The sequence below is a fragment of the Gorilla gorilla genome, chromosome 6 (assembly GCF_029281585.2).
Source record: "Gorilla gorilla gorilla isolate KB3781 chromosome 6, NHGRI_mGorGor1-v2.1_pri, whole genome shotgun sequence".
Taxonomy (NCBI): domain Eukaryota; kingdom Metazoa; phylum Chordata; class Mammalia; order Primates; family Hominidae; genus Gorilla; species Gorilla gorilla.
Window position 1 is genome coordinate 136,792,646 of NC_073230.2, and position 18,376 is coordinate 136,811,021.

The following is an 18,376-nucleotide window of genomic DNA, read 5'->3' on the forward strand; positions in this document are numbered from 1 at the left end:
GTTTTATTTACCCTGATAGTTTTTTGCTGTGCTTCCAATCATAGCTCTAGATGGAGTTCATTATCATGTCTCTGAGAATTTTTTTCCTCAAATTGTTTATAATGACAAAATTCATAACATAATATGTAGTATCTTAACGATTTTTAAGTGTAGAGTTCAGTGGTATTTATATTCATATTGCTGTGTAGCTATCACCACCACATATCTCTACAACTCTTCATTTTATAAAACTGACACTATACTCATTAACCAATAACTCTACATCCCTCTGTTTCCCCTCTTCCAGGCCCTGGCAACCACAATTCTACTTTTTGCTTCTGTGATTTTGACTACTCTAAGTAATTCATATAAGTGAAATCAGACAGTCTTTGTGTCTTTGTGACTGGCTTATTTCATTTAGCATAGTGTCCTCAGCGTTCATCCATGTTGTTGGATGAGTCAGAATTTTCTTCCTTTTTAAGGGTAAATAATATTCCATTGTATGTGTATACGTTTTGCTTACAACCTGTTCATCTGTCCATGGGGACACACTTGGGTTGCTTCTACATTTTAACTATTATGAACAATGCTGCTATCAACATGGTTATACAAATATCTCTTTGAGACCCTGTTTTCAATTATTTTGAGTTTGTACCCAAAAATGGAATTGCTGGATTATATGGTAATTGTATTTTTAAGTTGTTGAGGGAATTACTATATTGTACCATTTTACATCGGTGCACGAGGGTTCTACTTTCTGTACATCCTCACCAACATTTGTTATTTTCTGGGTCTTTTTTGGTTTTGTTTTTTTTTTTTATAGTGGCCGCCCTAATGGGTGTGAGGTGATGTCTCATTGTGGTTTTCATTTGTATTTCCCTAATGATTAGTAATGTTGAGCATCTTTTCCTGTGCATTTGCATATCTTCTTTGGAGAAATGTCTGTTCAAGTCCTTTGTGCATTTGAAAAAGAAATTTCAACTTTTCTTTTAGATTCGGGGGTACATATGCAGGTTTGTTACATGGGTATATTGTTTGGTATAGGAATGATCCAGTCACCCAGGTCATGAGCATAGTACCCAATAGGAAGTTTTTCAGCCCTGGCCCCCTCCCTTACTCTCCCCCAGCTCTAGGAGTCCCCAGTGTCTATTGTTCCTGTCTTTAGTCCATGTGTACCCAGTGCTTAGCTCCCACTTATAAGCCTCTTTGCCTGTTTTTTAATTGAGGTTTTTGTTTTTTTGTTGTTGAGTTTTAGGAGTTCTCTATATATTCTGGATATTAATCCTTTGTTGGGTATATGATTGGCAAATATTTTCTCCTATTTTGTCAGTTGCCTTTTACTTTGTTACACAAAATTTTCATGAAATCTAATTTGTATTTGTACTATTGTTGCCTGTTCCTTTGGTGTCATATTTGAGAAATCATTGCCAAATCCAGTGTTGCAAAGTTTCTGCCCTGTGTTTTCTTCTAAGAGTTTTGTAGTTTTATAGGTCTTATATTTAAGTAATGAATCCATTTTGAGTTTGTTTTTAGTTTTGGTGTTACATAAGGGTTCAACTTTGTTTTTTTGCATGAGGATATCTAGTTTTCTTAGGACCATTTGTTGAAGACTGTCCTTTCCTCATTGAATGGTCTTTGCACCCATCTCAAAAATCATTTGACTGTATATGCAAGGGTTTATTTCTGGACTTCATTCTGTTTCATTGGTTTGTATGTCTGATTTTTTGCCAGTACCATGTGGTATTGATTACTGTAGCTTTGTAGTAAGCTTTGAAATCAGGAAGTGTGAGTTTTCCTGCTTTGTCCTTTTTCTGGATTGTTTTGGCTATTCAGGGTCTCTTGAGATTCCATATGAATTTTAGGATGAGCTGTTCTGTTTCCATAAAAATCATCATTGGGATTTTGATAAGGGTTGCATTACATCTGTAAATCGCTTTTGGGTAGTATTGACATCTTGACAGTATTGTCTTCCAGTCCATGATCATGGGACGTGTTTCCATTTATTTATGTCTCTAATTTCTTTCAACAGTGTTTTGTAGTTTTCTTTGTACAAGTTTTTCACTTCCTTGGTTGAGTTAATTCCTAAGTATTTTGTTCTTTTTTGATGATACTGGAAAAGGAACTATTTTCTTAGGTTTTTTTTTTTGGATTGTTTATTATTTATAGAAATGCAGCTGATTCTGTGTGTTGGCTTTATATCCTGCTACTTCATGAATTCATTTATTCTAACAGTTTTTGTGGAATTATTAGAGTTTTTTACCTATACGTCATCTGGGAACAGTGATAATTTTATTTCTTTCCTTCCAATTTAGATGCCTTTTGTTTCTTTTTCTTGCTGAACTTCTTTGGCTAAGACTGTCAGTACTATGTTAAATGGAAGTGGCTCTCTGACATGGTTTTTAAGCAAGGATGCAGCTGAATATTTTTGGCATTATCTGGATTTCTCCAGTATATTCCTATGTGATAATATGGAGAGAATCAAAAAATACCTGCCACTTCCTTGCCTTTTGCCATTTGACTTTCAGTTGAAAAGGAAGTTCTGGAGATTGTCTCACTAGAAAGGTGGGCTCTGCTGAACCAAAAAGGGATCAAGACTTGGTTTGCAGCTTATACTAGTAAACCAGTGTGCTGATAAGAAAAAGAAAGTGATTGAGTTAGAAGAGATTGAAAGAATATTAACCTGGCTTTAAAAATTAAATTATTAGAGACTTCATTTTTTAGGTCACTCTTTAGATTTACAGAAAAATTAAGCAGGTAGCACAGAGTTCTTATATTACTCATCCACCCTCAGCCCAGTTTCCCCTGTCATTAATATTTTACGGGAGTACTGTATTTTTGTTATAGTTAGTATATCAATATAGATACATTTTTATTAACTAAAGTTTATATTTTATTCAGGTATTCATTTATTTATACTTTATTTCTGTTCCAGGATACCACATTGCATTTAGTTGTCATATCTCCTTAGGTTCCTTTTGGATATGCCAGTGTCTCAGACTTTTTTTTGTTTTGGATGACTTTGACAATCTTGAAGTACTGGTCAGGTAGTGTGTAGGACGTCCCTCTGTTGAAAATTGTCTGATGCCTGATTTTCATGTAAGTACATCTTAAGAGTATCTGGTTTGGTTGTGCTTAGGTGCCTGGAAGTGCCTGCATCAGGATATTGTTGTGGTTTGTTTTTGTTGAGGACAAGGGTGGCAGCTGTACTCTTCTGGGGGACTGGGGAGAAGAGACATAGCATACAACCTTAGGGAGTGGGAAAAACAGCCAGATGTCATGATTTCAGAGAGGAGAATAGGTATCTGTGTGTCATTCTCAGTGACCTCATCAAACCACAGTCTCTGGTCATGCCTGTAGAAGGCCCTTCTGGGCTGAGAATCCTTTTGTTTCTATCTGGTACTGGAAATTTTGGCAGCATTGGGGCTATTGGTGGTTATGTCCACAGCTCAGGAAACTGTTGAACAAAAAGGAGGCTTTTTTGTTTGTTTTATGTGTGCTTCAGGGTTTTCAGAATCTGAATAACAGCAGCCCGTTGCACCCAGTGAGCGCTGTGGATGGGCTGTACAGATGAGAGAGTGTGACAGAGGCTGAAGATAGGCATGGATGTTCCCCTAACGGAACTCTAGTTTTCTTGACTCATGGCAGCCCTTAGCCTACACCTTGTTATCATTAAACCATTTTTTCCTTTTATGATTGGGCTTCAAGAAATGAGGAGGGAATTGGATTTAGTGCATGTATTTGAGTCCAGCTAATGACTTTTTCCATGTAGACTTTTGCTCCTATGCCTTAGGTTATCTCTTGGTGTATGGGGTGTGAGCGTGCGTGGGGTTGGCTTGATTAGAGATCTGTAGCTAGCAGAGAAAGTGGGCAGTGTGAGCATACTTCAGTTATCCTGATGAAAAGCACCAGAAGAAATATCACTGTTAAAATGTGGTCCATAATGGTGCTGATGAGCTGGCTTCAGACAGTAATCCACTCTGCATCTCACTTACTGCATAGTACGTGGCTATAACCAGTATTTTATTGCCGATTCCATGTCTCTGCTCAGGAGCTGCTTGTTCTCTGGACAGTAATGACACAATTTACAGAGGAATAAAAAACCATAAACCCCACTTATACACACACGCGGACACGCACGCATGCACTCACCCTTCCTATCTTCACCAGCAAGCTAAACCTTCCTTAGCTGGCAGTGGCAGAGTGCACAGTTCCTGAAGAGGAGGTTTCTAATCAGGGAGATGCTGAGCAGCAGAGAGAGTCTGCTGCTGGGGCCTAAAATTTACAGCTCTAAGAATTCATTGCTGCCGCCGCTGCTAACATATTACAAGGGGTGCCTAATTCCAGTAACTTGTTACAGGACATCCTTAGATCTTCATGTTCTGTAATCAGTGGGTAAAGGTGTGAGCACTATGATACTTTCTTTGTTTTTATTACTCTCTAAGCATGACTAGGGAGCAGAAAACGTCTAGATATTTCTCGTGTCTTGATTATAGGAATTTCCTTATGTTTTTGGGAATTCACAATAAGAATTTGTTTTGGTTTGAGAGAAGGTGTAGATCTGTCCAGTATTAAGATTTGGGAAATCCTGTGATGTATGTGCCTTTGATATATCATCTGACAGTTACCCTCTATCCTTTGGGTATCTGTTTGGAGGAGGAGTGGTATTGATTTGCTATAGTAGCTATTTTGCTTAGTATGGCTTAGTGGAATTTTTTTTCTTTTCTTTAGCTTGAAATTAGGATACCACAATAGCAGATATCATGGAAACTGCCTCCCTGAAATATTCTGTCATCCATTTTATAATATCTTTCCCTTCATCCAAATGTGGGATTTTGAAGGACCAGGAAATCATTAGCTGGGGTCTTTCTTTTTGGTCAATTGTCCAACCCACTACTGGAATTCCATTACTGTGTACATTTTTACTTGGCATTAGTGTGTTTAGATGGTAATGGGAATAAGATGTACTCTATTTTTTCTTTCAGTGACTGAATCTTTGGTTATACTGTCTAGACAGTTTTTAAGTTCTAAACTCATGAATGTGTTTTTGTGATTGGGCTGGCATTAAGGGGCTGTTTGGTTTGGGGTAGCTAGCCCTGACCTTGGTCCTGGTGTGATCACTCATCCTGCCTTTGATTACCATTAATCTTCATGTTTTTCTGGCAAGATGAATTTTGGGTTCTGGCTCTCTGGGTTTTAGTGTTTAGCCTATGATTCTCAGATCTGTCAAAAAGGTTATAGGAGAATGGTTATGGTTATTTGAAGTTGTCGTTTTGCTGTTTTCAAGGTTGTAAGTTAATTTTAAGTATAGTAGAAAATTAAAAATTTCTCCTTCTGATCTACTCAGTTCTTTCTTAGAACTTTCATTACTTTTCTGATTGCTGGGCTGTTCTTCTCTACACTGCTTTCATTGCTTACAGTGGTAAAACCCAGGGATATCTTCCCATCCACCAGCCATAGTAAACCTTCTGTGGACTTACAGATTGATTCCAGCTGTCATCTTTGTTTTTTCATTCATTCTGTTTGATGGCACTTAACTCCCGCTGTTTTCTGTTATATATAATTTCTCACTTGTTTATGTTTTATATCCTTCTTCAGATTGTTTCTTAAGGCATTCCTTACTCTTTGGTGTGTGGTTGGTTGGTTCTTTGTGTTTCCGGTGTGTGGCTGGCTGGTTCTTTGGAAAAGGTAGAGAATTGCTGTTTTTGGAGGAAGCTGCAAGTAAATGAATACATTCTGTGCTAGAAGATCTAAGGCCTTTCAAGAAATAGTTAGAGAGGCCTCCTTTAAGATACTTATCAGTGTGACATCCATGATGGCAAAAAAGAGTCTAGCTCCTTTTGTTTCACGCATGAAAGAGGAGGGAAATTTTGCCAGTCCGCCCTTGCTGTGTGGCAGCTGACCCTGTAAGTTTGTTCAGTCTGGTAGCTCTTAAAGAGGCCCGATTGAAGCCTGGAAGAGTTCGATTTTGATTCTGCAGATGAAGTAGATGGTGATAGTGTTTTGTAGTCTGCAGCTACCTTGTAATAAAGTGTTGCTTCAAAGAAAAAAAAAGGCATTGAATATAATTGGGCAAATTGTAGACTGCTGGCTGTATTATGCGTTCTAGTTACAACACTGATGTGGTAAGATCCCAGTTTGAATGGAGTTTTATTCTGCACACATTGTAGAATGTTCTAATAACCTTCAGAGAGGAATATTTATGCTTTTGTCCTTTGACTACATACCCTTGTAATTTATCCCAGACTAGTTCTTTTTCTTCTGAGTGTGGGGTTCTGTGTTACTGATCTTGGGTTCCAAAACAAAGATGTCCGTAGTAGTAGTGCTCTGAAAAGGTGGCTTTCAGAGTATCTGAGGTAATATCTCAGTAATTTCATGTTTCTGCCTGTGAGATTAACAGCTGAGCATCTCCTTTCCCATGCTGAGATGACAATTCTTTTTGCCCTTCACTTGCCTTTGATTTTTCTGCTCTCTATTGGGGCATCCTATTTTGGTTCTTTCTCATCTAGTGCTGGTATCTTCTTCAAATCCAACCCTTGCCTCTTTTTCTAGATTCACATTGAGATTTTGATTTTAGTTTAGAAGCTGTTTCAAGGAAAATCTTCAATTACATGTAGAGACAGGATTTCCAGTTCTTAAGCTTTGTAGTGAACCACAAATCTTTGTCAGGGCAAAAATAAAAAAAGATTGACCATCTTTATGAATGATACAGATTTTGTCTCATTGAGAAATCATAATAAGGTCTCTGGGAACTGATAATTATAGCATAGTTTTCTCTGACATTGTTGCACCATGAAGGATGATACTGTTTTTCCCACAAATGGCTATTGATCTCACTTTCTACCTGTGAGGGTGGTGGGCCTTGCTCTTGGACATGTGATGGGGGCCATAGAAGCAGGTTTAAGCATGTTCCTTTTTGCTCACAGGTGATGCAGGTTCTGAATGCTGATGCCATTGTTGTGAAGCTGAACTCAGGCGATTACAAGACGATTCACCTGTCCAGCATCCGACCACCGAGGCTGGAGGGGGAGAACACCCAGGTGAGAATAGGGAAGCAGCCGCGCCTCTTTGCATAAACCAAAAGGAAGAAGTTGGAGAATTGATTAATATATGACATATATAATACATATATGTGGGAATGCAAAGGGACAAGTATTTTAAATCTCCACAGTATTATTTTCTAATATTTATAGCCTGACTACTATTGGGCAGGTCTCAGTGTTCTGTGGCCCACACCCACTGCTCTGCCGAATTTCACGTGGGCACTGTTGGCACTTCTCCCCAGGGGGCTTGAGTGCAGTGAGGGTTGGGATATGTGAGATGGTGGTTGAGTTTAATTAACAAGATCTTATTTTTCTGTGAATAAGGAGAGGAGAAGGTCTGTATCTCGTGTACATTGTAATAGGACCCGTTTCTGCTGGTCATTTTGATTTGATAGTTCTTTATGTTTTTGCTCTAGGAAGAAATGAATCTTGGTATATATATTCACTGGGGTCACCTACTCATTTTTTGCAGGTAGTAACTATAATTAGTAGTTAAACTGTTTGCTGTTTTTTGGATCTTTTGGCAGATAGGTTGGTGTATGACTCAGGTATATCATTTTTGAGAAATGCTTTGTATGAAAACTCTAACAAGAGTTGGTATTACATGTGCAGATAGACTGATTTTTTTTTTGTAGTCATGACAGTTATGTAGCCATAAGAGTTATGAGAATTGGGAATAGGGATTAAGGTTGAAAATTTTTGGGGATTTGGTTATGTCATATTTTTACAGACGTCTTTCCTGCTTCTGTTTTTGTCCTCTGATAACTAAAGTGTGTGATTATGTTAACTAGTTATAGAACTAGTTCCTCAGTGAGAGCCAGCGCCAAAGGCAAACATTTGGACAGTTTTCAGTAATTAACTATTGTGGATTGAAGTTACTGCTGTGTGTACTATCTACTGCCTGCTTTTTTTTTTTTTTTTTAAGAAACAGGGTCTTGTTATGTTGCCCACACTGGAGTGCAGTGGCTATTCACAGGTGTGATCATTGCGCCCTGCAACTTCAAACTCCTGGGCTCAAAGAGTCCTTCTGTCTCAGCCTCCTGAGTAGCTAGGACTATAGGTGTGAGCCACTGCACCCAACTTATCTACCTTTTTTTTATTTATGCCTTTATACAAAAAGGATGGGATAAAAAAATCCCTTTTGTATAAAGGGATAACTAAAAAAAGGTAGATAAGTTGGGTGCAGTGGTTCTAAAGGTGTGAAATTTGCTATTCTGATGTTTTGCACATATACATATCTTGGTGCATTCACAAGTTGAAATTCAGCATTGTTTTCATTTGTGTGAGAGTTTATAGACAGCCCGTAAGAGTAAAATAAAAATATGATTGTCTTTTGAATCAGATCATACATAAAAACCACGTACAGGATGGGTGATTTGAATGTCTGGCCAATCAGTTCTTTCTCTCTCTTTTTTTCCCTTAGAGGAGGCAGTTTAATGCAGCAAACAGTATTATGGTAAGGTTGAGAATTTAAATGTATGAAAGCCTAGAAATGCCAAAATAAGGTTCTCTCAGTAACTGTAGCTCTGCCTCATTGCACAGAGTAAATACACATCTCCAATTTTATCAGTATTGGGAGTAGTCCACAATTCTGCATCTGTGCCGTACAGTTGGAATTAAGGTTCCCACAGCAACCACAACTTTGAAATTCTTGAACGTTAATTTTTGTGCCTGTATCATCAGCCAGTGCATTATGTTAATGTAGACTATATAGCTGAATTTTAAGCAGTTTTTAGGGGGATGGGGGTGTTATAGCTTAGGTAGGATGATAGCAGGTTTTCTGAAGTAAGCACTAACCTACTACTGAGTATTTTTAGTTTTCCCAGTATCCTTTGGAACTCATCAGTGGGTAAACGATGCATTTCCCTTAGCCTACTGGCTGACAGGAAATTGTTGGAATTGGAGTATTTCCTAGTTTAGGCAGAATCCTGATTATAGAATTTCTTGTCTCTTACAAGGCGTGTTACCTCTTTTTTTTCTTCTTTTTTCTTTATTCTTTCTTTATCTTCCTGTTCACTCCTGAGATCTTACTCCATTTTAAGACAGTTCTAAGTAAGGCTTAGCTGCAATAATCTACAACATATGGCTTGTGAGGAAGATGGAGGAATGATTTCCATTATTTGTCTGTTAAAGTCCTTTGGAAGAGTTTACTGAAGGGCCACGTAAAAAATAAGTTAATATAATGAACCTTGAATGTAGTGGTAGAAGGTACCCTGAAGAGTAGCCGGTTTTGGTGGGTGGTCTGGGTGATCTTCCCAGGTCAGCTGCTGTACCTTGTGAGTGTCAAGGATGAGAAGTGAGTCAACAGGAGGAATGGCTCTCTAGGCCAGCGCTGTCCAACAGATATATAAATGTGAGCCACACATGTGAGCTCTATTTGTTATTTTAAATTATCATATAACTATGTTAAAAAACTAAAAAACATTAATTGTAATTTTTAAATTTGACTTATATCCAAATTATTATATCATTTCAACATTTAATGAATATAAAAAATAAATGAGACGTTCTTCCCCTTTTTAAAACTGAATATTTGAAATATGGTATGTATTGTACATTGGCACTACGTTTTAATTCATCATAGCATATTTCAAGGACTCAATAGGCACATGAGGCTAGTGGCTACCATTATGGATAGCACAGCTTTAGAAATTTGCATGAACAGGTAGTCATTGTTGATACATATTTACAGATACTTATTTTGTGCCAGATACTGTGTTGGGGGTGCAGCAGGGAATAAACAGACGTCCCTTCTCTGCCTCATGGAACTTTAGAGTCTAGTAGGGGAAATACACAAGTAATTTCATTTACGTTAAGTGCTATGAAAGAAAAGCTTAGAGTTTAGGAGAGTGCATAGTTTGGGAAGGCTACTTTGAGGAAGTGACATTTAAGGCCTGAAGAGATATTAGGAATTAGCTAGATAAAAAGTGGGAGAAGACAGTTTCTGACCTGGAGAGCAGCAATGACAAGAATGAGTTTTGGGGACTAGAGAATGGATGGCTCCTGTGGATGGTGCATGAGTGGTATGACACCTGTGTGGTACGAAACCACAGGCAAGGCCAGATCAAACATGTCCTGTGAACATCTTAGGATACTCAGGAAGGGAGAGAGAAAATGGGGCATATGATGAACTGCAAGTGATTTTGTATGACTGGAATAGAGGATAAATTTCAGGGGAGTGTTAAGAAATGGGCCTGGGAGTTAGACAGGGGCCACTTGTTGAAGGCTTATATGCCATGCATTTTAGGTTTTGTCTTGAAGAATTTTGAACTGGTGAATGGCATGTTTGGATTAAAATACTCTTGTTTTGGTTGTTTGAATTTACAAGATATGAAAGCAGTTTGCATATAGAGAGAATATTATGCCTGATAAAAACTTACTTTAGCAAGGAACTCTGGATTTTCTTTTGGTAAGTTTCAGTTGACCAAAGACCTGGAAAATGGCATGATGAAGAGTTAACGTCTTAGGGGACGTTAACTCTTTCAGGCTGATGAGTGAGAACTGTGGATGCTGCTCCAGCAGTCTTTCTTTATACTTGCCTTTAGACTTAAAGAAATCCCCCCACGCCAACCCCTGCCCCTTTCCTTGGCCTGAGATTACTAAAAGAAAAAAGAAAAAGAAGAAGAAAAAAGAATTCCCCAGAGCTCTTATAAAGAATACAAGGTCCTGCTGTATGCTTATGTTAAAGTTACCAGAGATTTACAATATGGGTGTGGTAAGAAACATCACCTGGGCATCCTAGTGTGACTGTAACTATATGTGTTTAAAGACTGAGCAACAGGCATCCTCTTGGAGTCTTAGGTTTCTGGTTTCATTTACTACGTACCAGCTGTTACAGTCACAAGTGGAGCCCAGTTGAGTATTCATGGCATAGATGTTGGGGCCAGGACCTCTGTTAGCTCATATGGCATCTTTGTGCAAATTTAGAGAAGGGTACTGCTTCTTCCTGTCAGCATCATGCCAGGGGCCATGGCTTGGCAAGCAGAATGGAAGCTAAATTTTAGCTCCTGTTCTCCCTTTGTCTGCTTTGCCAGGTACCCTTCTGCAAGGCACAGCATGCGTAAAAATATGGGCCTGCCCTAGTTAGAACAGGCTGGTAGAATCTCCAAGGAAAACATCAAGGGCATTTTTTGGGAATTGAGGAGTGGTTTTGTAGTTGCGGAAACATGGAGTGCTTGAGGAATGTTAAGAGATGAAGGTCTGTGATGGATGGACTGTGGAGGGCCTTGAAAGAAACACTAAGGACATTTTCTTCTCTCTAATTACAGGACTCTGCCTGGGGGTCAATGGCTTTGGCATGGAAAGGATAACCTGATAACTTATGGTACCAGAGCCTTTTCCAAACCAAAGAACAAAGCGGGAGAGGGTGCAGAATAAGGAACTAGATGAGTAGGAGAAGAGGGAAAGTCTGTGGCATGGGCTTCCTCAAGGACAGGCAGATGGGGCAGACATTCCTGTTCTAGGGCAGGCCTCCACTGCTAGCTCCCAGATGAGGACTCAGTGGGACTTTCCCTTCAAGGAAGCATGGGGGAGGTTCTTTTAATATTTTCTTCCTCCGAGACAACTCTACATTTGGAGGGTAGTAGGGCAAATTGTTTTTTTCTGTTTTGTACACAGAGACAAGTTCATTTCTCTTAAATTATACTGGAAGATGAGCTTTTTGCCTATGGCTAACCATATTTCTGCTCCCTTAATTTGGTTACTTTCTAATTGGAGCCAGAGGAAGTACTTGGACAAACGCTGTGATCAAAGGAACTATTTTCATCCTAGGCTTTCCAATATTACCCGGAAATTCACGGGTAGCCACTTCTGGATTTTGGTTGGAGCTTGGTTTGTTCCTAGACAGTGTTATGCGAGAGTTAAAAGGAGGGATGTGCAATATTTCCCTCTCTAGGATTCTAGCTGGATATGTCTGATGTTGACGGTGTTTCTGTGGCACCCTGCTTCTGGATTAATCCAGTGTCAACCCGTAGGAGACGTTAACTCTTTCAGGCTGAGAGCCAGTTAAGAAAGCTGACGTGTGATGCTCTTGTGAACCTGGCCATGTATCAGGGTTTCTCTAAAGGTATAGTGTGTTTTATCCAGTTGTTTGCTATAAAGGAATGTGCTAAATCTTGGAGAAAGGCTGTGGGTTTTCTGAGCTGCTGCCTTAAAGGAGATAACACATTTTGCGATCTCAGGACTTCCTAGAGAGTGCTTGGCTTTGATCTGAAACTGGAAAGCCTAGTGCTCTATTGCCCAGGGCTGCTGTGGGCTTTGTGTTACACTTGGAGTGTTAATGACAAAGGAAACAGCCCCCAGGCATCCGATGAAGGGGCTGACTTATTCTCCCTGAAGTCTGTTCTTGCGGTGCTATTGTAGTTGACTAAGAGATACAGAGCTGAAATTTACCTTGAAAACAGGTACATAATTTACCCAATCCCCAGGTGTATAAAATTTGCTTTAGGTTGCTGGGCCTTTTTCTCAGATTCCTTTTCTTAGCTGTCTGTCTCTCCCATTCTCTCTCTTTGTATCTGTTTCTCTGTCTCTGACAGCCCCCACTCCCAGCGCTCCCACTTAGTATTTTGGGAAGGAAGTGTGGAAACCCAAAGGCGGAGTCTTTCCCTCAGCTGGTAGTCACCCCCTGCTACCAGCCTCTGTAATTTCCATCACCCTGTCTTTTAGTGTCCTCCCTGTGAATTTATTTACCACATAAAGGTTTGTTCACACCAGGGCCTCCAAATATTCAGACCCGGGTGCTAAAGGATCAGTTTTGTTAAAGCTGCCATATGCTGAAGCCCCCAGTGTCCTTGTTGCCTTTGTTTGGGGAGTTCATCTCCCAGACCTGGCCCGCCTGGCTCTCCAGGGCAGGCAGGTGGGAGAGAGGAGCTGAGATAGGTGCATTATTAGTGATGCCTTGGGATTCTTAAGCGCTTTTTGTCAGAGGCAGGGTCATGTAAGGCACTGATAACTCCATTCATTTTAAGGGGCTCCGGGGTGCTTTGCCATTAAAAGTGATTTTCAACCTATTCCCTCCAGTTTAGATTTCTAAAGGCAAAATGACTGGTCCTTCTGGACCCTCAAGCCGACTTTGCCGACTCTGAGACATGTGCCAACAGAAAGCTGTGGGGTTAGAGACCCTAAGTGAAATTGGAGCAGGCCAGTAAACCCACTCACTGTGATCTCCTGCTTGTTACTGGGAGCATAAGGCAAATAGCAAATTAGAGAGGGACTCCAGCTTGGCATTAAGGACCTTGGAGAAAAGCAAAAGCTCTTTGAAATGGATATAGCATTTCACCAGTCTCCAATGGAGAGATTTTGGGACTGCAGCAAAGTGATCAAAAGATGCGGAATATGTTAGAGGCTGGCGGAGGCATTCTGTACGAGTTTCAAATTTGTTTGATCTGGGCATTTTTGAGAAGAACACTTGAAATCTTCTTTGTTAGAAGACTGAAAAAAAATTACTATTAGAAGACTGTGGGTGGGTCTTAGCTCATCTATTTAAGATTCCAGGATATATATGTCCTGATTTTTAAGATTAATATCTGGGTACCAACACTTAAAACATCCCTGTGACCTATTCCTCAGCAGTAGAGGTCATGGAGTAGGGGTACAAGCCTGCCTCCTTCTGATGAGGTCAAGACATTTGGTATCTGGGTAGACAGCAGACTTTGCTGAAGTGCACATTTCACTGATCTCTCTAAGTGAATTTTAAACTGGAGAAGACAGCATGTGCCTGTCTTGTTCTCCTTTGATTTCCTTTCTTCTCCCCATTACAAATTATATTTTCTTTCATTTCCTTTAGTTATATATTCCCTTTCCCAGGATCTTGCTTATCTCTTTCACATAATTTTTTGGGATTTTAACAATCTCCTAGTCTTGGTGGTTTATCCCTGAACTGGGTGCATTTACTTCTATCAATCCATATCTCTCTCTTCCTTTAATCATCACTATCACACAGTTCTACATTTTCAATTTATCTAAATCTTTCTAGTGCTGGTGTGTTCACATTTCTTGTCTCTTCTCAGTCTCATGAGCTGCAGTAATTCTGTGTTGCTTCCAGAGTTGTCAGCACCATCATATTCACTGCCCTGTGAGCATTTACTGTACTTGCTGTGCTGAGGTAACCCTCTTCCTTGACCTAGTTCTTGAAGGCCCCTTCAGGCCAGAGACTTCCATACACACCATCTTTCCCTTCTCTGTAGCATCGTGCACTGTTTATTTGTGTACATCTCTACTTTCCATTGTGAAGTCTCACCTCTACCAAGGCCAGGAATGGCAGGGTCTTCCCAGCTTCATATCCCTTCTTTCAGAATCTTAAAGAGTGCTGTGAATAAATAAACATTGAATAAATGTTTGAATCAGAATATCTGCTGAGGCATAGACCTAATTCCATATATTGCTTGTGAGTGGGCATCATTTTTACCACCTCCCAATCCATGGCTAACCCCCTTGACTGCTCTGACAGCCATCTTGACTTGAGCCAATGTGCTGGTATCTAACTATCTCCGGAGGGAGGTTTTACACTCCTGTTTTTTACTGCTTCCTAATTGGATTGCTTGTTTTGCTGGCTAGGTCACACATGGCTGTTTTCTGTAGGCACTTCTTCTTCTACACTCCCAGTTTTAATCTAGTTGCTGCCATTGGGTTGACTCGCCTTGCCTCTCTCTGTGTGGTGGTTTTCCTCATAATGTGTATTCCATTAGCACAGTGAAGATTGAGTTCAGTCCACCAGAGGGGTTAATTTCAGGATTTTAAGTGCTTTTGAAGATTGGTCCCCAATTGACTTTCTTTCAGCACCTCTACTCTGATTCAGGCTTTTCTGAATATCTTCCTTTCATAGTAGTTCATGTATCTTGATTCATTGAAGTTTATAGTTGCAGTTTTTACTGAGGGGTATATATATATTTTACTGTTGTCGACCTTGTTGGTTGTCAGATTATTTCTTTGCTTGGAACTAATTTTAAAATCAGTTAGAGATCTTTCCCTTCATCTTTCTCTTTTATTTATGAGATACTGATTGCAGAGCTACCTACACTGTGTTTAGATAAATTACTTTTTTTTTTTTTACATAACATTTATATTCAAGGCAAGTTTAGTGCAGTCATCCAGTGCTTCGTATTTTTGCAGGCCGGGCTGTAGGTTTCATTCCTTGGTGGGCTAATTAGCTTTGTACTGGGAAAATTTTGTGCAATTCAGAAACCAAACATTTAAGTTCCTTGTGTACTTCAGGCACTGTAGGTCTGGGAAATTATTTTTGTGAATAAGGTGTTTATAATTTTAGGATCCATATCTCTAATCCTGACAAGTATGTGTGTGTGTTGTGGTCAGTCACCAGGTAGACTTTAGACTGGATGATGGATTATGGATGAAGCAGCATCATTTCTGTCACTGTTCTAGAAAAAAGCTTTTCATAACCGAGACTGGAATGGGAAGCTGAAGGACACAAATGATTTCCCTACCAAATGACAGGCCAATTGCTTAGGCATATTTTTGATGTCACTTTTCATTTTAGCCTTCCTCTGAAAATCTACGGTCAATTTATGGGCTGTTCACATTGGAAAGCTCTTTATTTATTTATTTATTTATTTATTTATTTATTTATTTATTTATTTGAGACGAAGTCTCGCTCTCGTTGCCCAGGCTGTAGTGCAATGTGGCAATCTCGGGTCACCACAGTCTCTGCCTCTGCCTCTGCCTTCAAGCAATTCTCCTGTCTCAGCCTCCCGAGTAGCTGGGATTACAGGCATGCGCCACCACATCCAGCTAATTTTGTATTTTTAGTAGAGATGGTGTTTTTCCATGTTGGTTAGGCTGGTCTCAAACTCCGACCTCAGGTGATCCACCCGCCCCGGCCTCCCAAAGTGCTGGGATTACAGGTGTGAGCCACCGCGCCCAGCCTGACATTGGACAGCTCTTAGTCTCACCATCTACTCTGATATCCGTCTGTTTTTGGCAAATGCCTTTGCCTGGTTTAGTAGTGTATTGGTGGCCACCAAGGAGTATTGCTGTTTCACAGTAGGGTCTCTATTCAGTTTAGCTGTGAAGACATTCTGGAGACTTTGTGTTCCTTGCCTTTTCATTTCTCTGCTAGAAGCCACTTGATGTAATAGCCTTCATCCTTGTTTCACTTTATTGGGCAATTAGTGTGGATAAGCAGAAACATCCCCTTTATGTGTGTTCAGATGTTGGTCTCAGAATCTGCTTACCTCTGCTGTCCTGCTGGTTCTGGATAGCCCACATGATGGACGCCTGTAGTTCTGCTGTAAAATACTTTTTCATTGTTTTCTGCATTTTTTTCTCCTTCTCTACTCAGTTTGATTTTTCTGGGTCATGTAGATTTGTCATTTCTTCAGATCTGTTGCTAACTAAATGTCTAGCACATAGCTGATACTCAGGTGTTAGATAGTGTCTCATTGCATCCTCATTGGGGGCCTTTACTCATTATTCATAATTTGGGGATATAGGGATGGGCAGAATATGCTGACACTTGGCTTTCTGATTTTACCACTCTGCCTTTCCTAGGACATGTTCCTCATCACTACTGGGAACGCTGGACTTTTTTCACATGCTGTTGTCTTTTGTAAGGTGGGCCACAATTAGGAGAAAGCCACATTCATATTCGTATGGAGCTGCCTTTAGCAGCATCTGCTTCTCCAGCTGGAGAGGCTTGTTTTAGAACGACTGGCATGCGGAAGCGGTAGGTGGAGGTCTGGGAGGGGCTGCGTAGCCAGGGCTCCCCTTCCAGCCTCCCGTCTCCCTTAGGCTCTTTCTGGCCTGAGGCATGGTCGCCATGGGTGGGGGCACTGCCCGCCCGATTCTGGTTGGACCCCCTTTCCTCTACTTCATACCGCAGCTGCTGTGAGCGAGTGCACTGTGTTCTGCACAGGAGAATTGGCAGACAGTTCATATGCTGGTTTTGGCCATTGGGACATCCAGGATTATTAGGCCCGTTTGTACTTTAAGAGGAGGGAGACTTAACATCGCTCAAAGCAGCTTATTTTATTTATTTCTATTTCTTATAAAGGGGAAAGAAGCTAGCCCAGCCCTTCGCTGTTCCTTTCAACGTAGCCGGCTCAACGTTTTCCTCAGGAAAACATGCAGGGTTCCTCGCAGCTGCTTGAGCCAGGCTCTGTCCTTCCTTCGCAGATTGCCCCGTGGTGCCTGCCTCTTCACTCTCCTAAAGCTTTTTGGCTTTACCTTCCTTCCCTCACTCCTCCCAGTCTTCCCTCAGAGGACTGACTGGTTCTTTCAGCCTAGGCACTCCTGTTTGCCTGCCAAGTTACCCTTCTTCCGGAGGTGCATAGCCTCAGCACTGTCAAGGTTCAGGAAAACAGAAGCTCCTCCAGTGAGAAGCCAGTTAATAACAGCTTTTGGACCCATTGTTGTTATTATTAGATATCCATAAAATCTAGCAGGTAGAGAACCGTCACTGGGGCTCTGCTGGAGAGATATGTCTCAATCCTAAAAGATACAAATTAGTCCCAGAGTACCTGATACCGTAGACGGAACCTGACAAACTGGAAACTCAGTGTGATAAAATCCTACAGCCTTTCATCTCTCACCCCCATCACCCAGTAAGAAGTGCATTCTCAGGGCAGAAGCTAATGGTGTTGAATGTCTCTCTCTTGTCTGTTTGTCTAGGAATACAGTGGAGTGTGCTCCGGTGGGAACACGCTGTCTCCCTGCCTTTGTGCCCACCCCAGAGATGGTGGATCTGGAGACTTCGGCCCTTTTGGCCAAGCACATTGTCTTCTTCACCTGATGGTTCTCAAAAGTTTTGTTTGTTTCTTTGTTTGCTTTTGCGTTTTGACTTGCCAGTATTTCTGGAAGTATCTGAATCGTAAGAGTATAGGTATGTGCTCCTGCTACTTTAGTTGTCATCTGGATTTCTTTGAATTACCTCCCCCATGCCACATTGTGGTTCCTTCCATTTCTACCTGCTACCCTCCCTCTTGGAGTGCAGAGGGAATTTGTAAACTTGGGTTTGAATGATGAGGTCATTTCTGACCAACACAATTTGGTCGTTCTATTAGTTGCTCCTGCAGACCTTACAAAGGAGTATGTTGCTGTTCTTATATGCCCTTATCTTGTGTTGTTCAAAAATCCTCTGTGCTATGCTTTGGATGCTGCATGAGCCTGCAAATGAATGCTTAGCATTGTTGAAGTTGACTGCTGCCCTTTAGCTGTCTGGCTTTGGGTTCAGCCAGAAAGAGTGGCATCTTTAACCTGAGTCACTTTTTAAAACATGGACAACAACGAAACTGTATTCTAGTTTTCTTGAGCAACCACATTTAAGCTGCTTATTAAATACAATTTTATATTCTAGAAAACTACATTTGTACAGTTTAAGCAAGACCAATATTCTTCTGCTCCTA

At 40.5% G+C, this 18,376-nt stretch overlaps 1 protein-coding gene across 1 annotated transcript in view; it reads left to right on the forward strand.

The window, feature by feature from the left end:
• The window catches only part of SND1 (staphylococcal nuclease and tudor domain containing 1), a 437,174-nt gene that overhangs the window by 62,340 nt on the left and 356,458 nt on the right, over positions 1-18,376 (forward strand). The window contains exon 10 of the mRNA XM_004046157.5: positions 6,903-7,016. Within this exon, the coding sequence (XP_004046205.1) occupies positions 6,903-7,016 (114 nt within the window). The remainder of the gene's footprint in view (positions 1-6,902; positions 7,017-18,376) is intronic.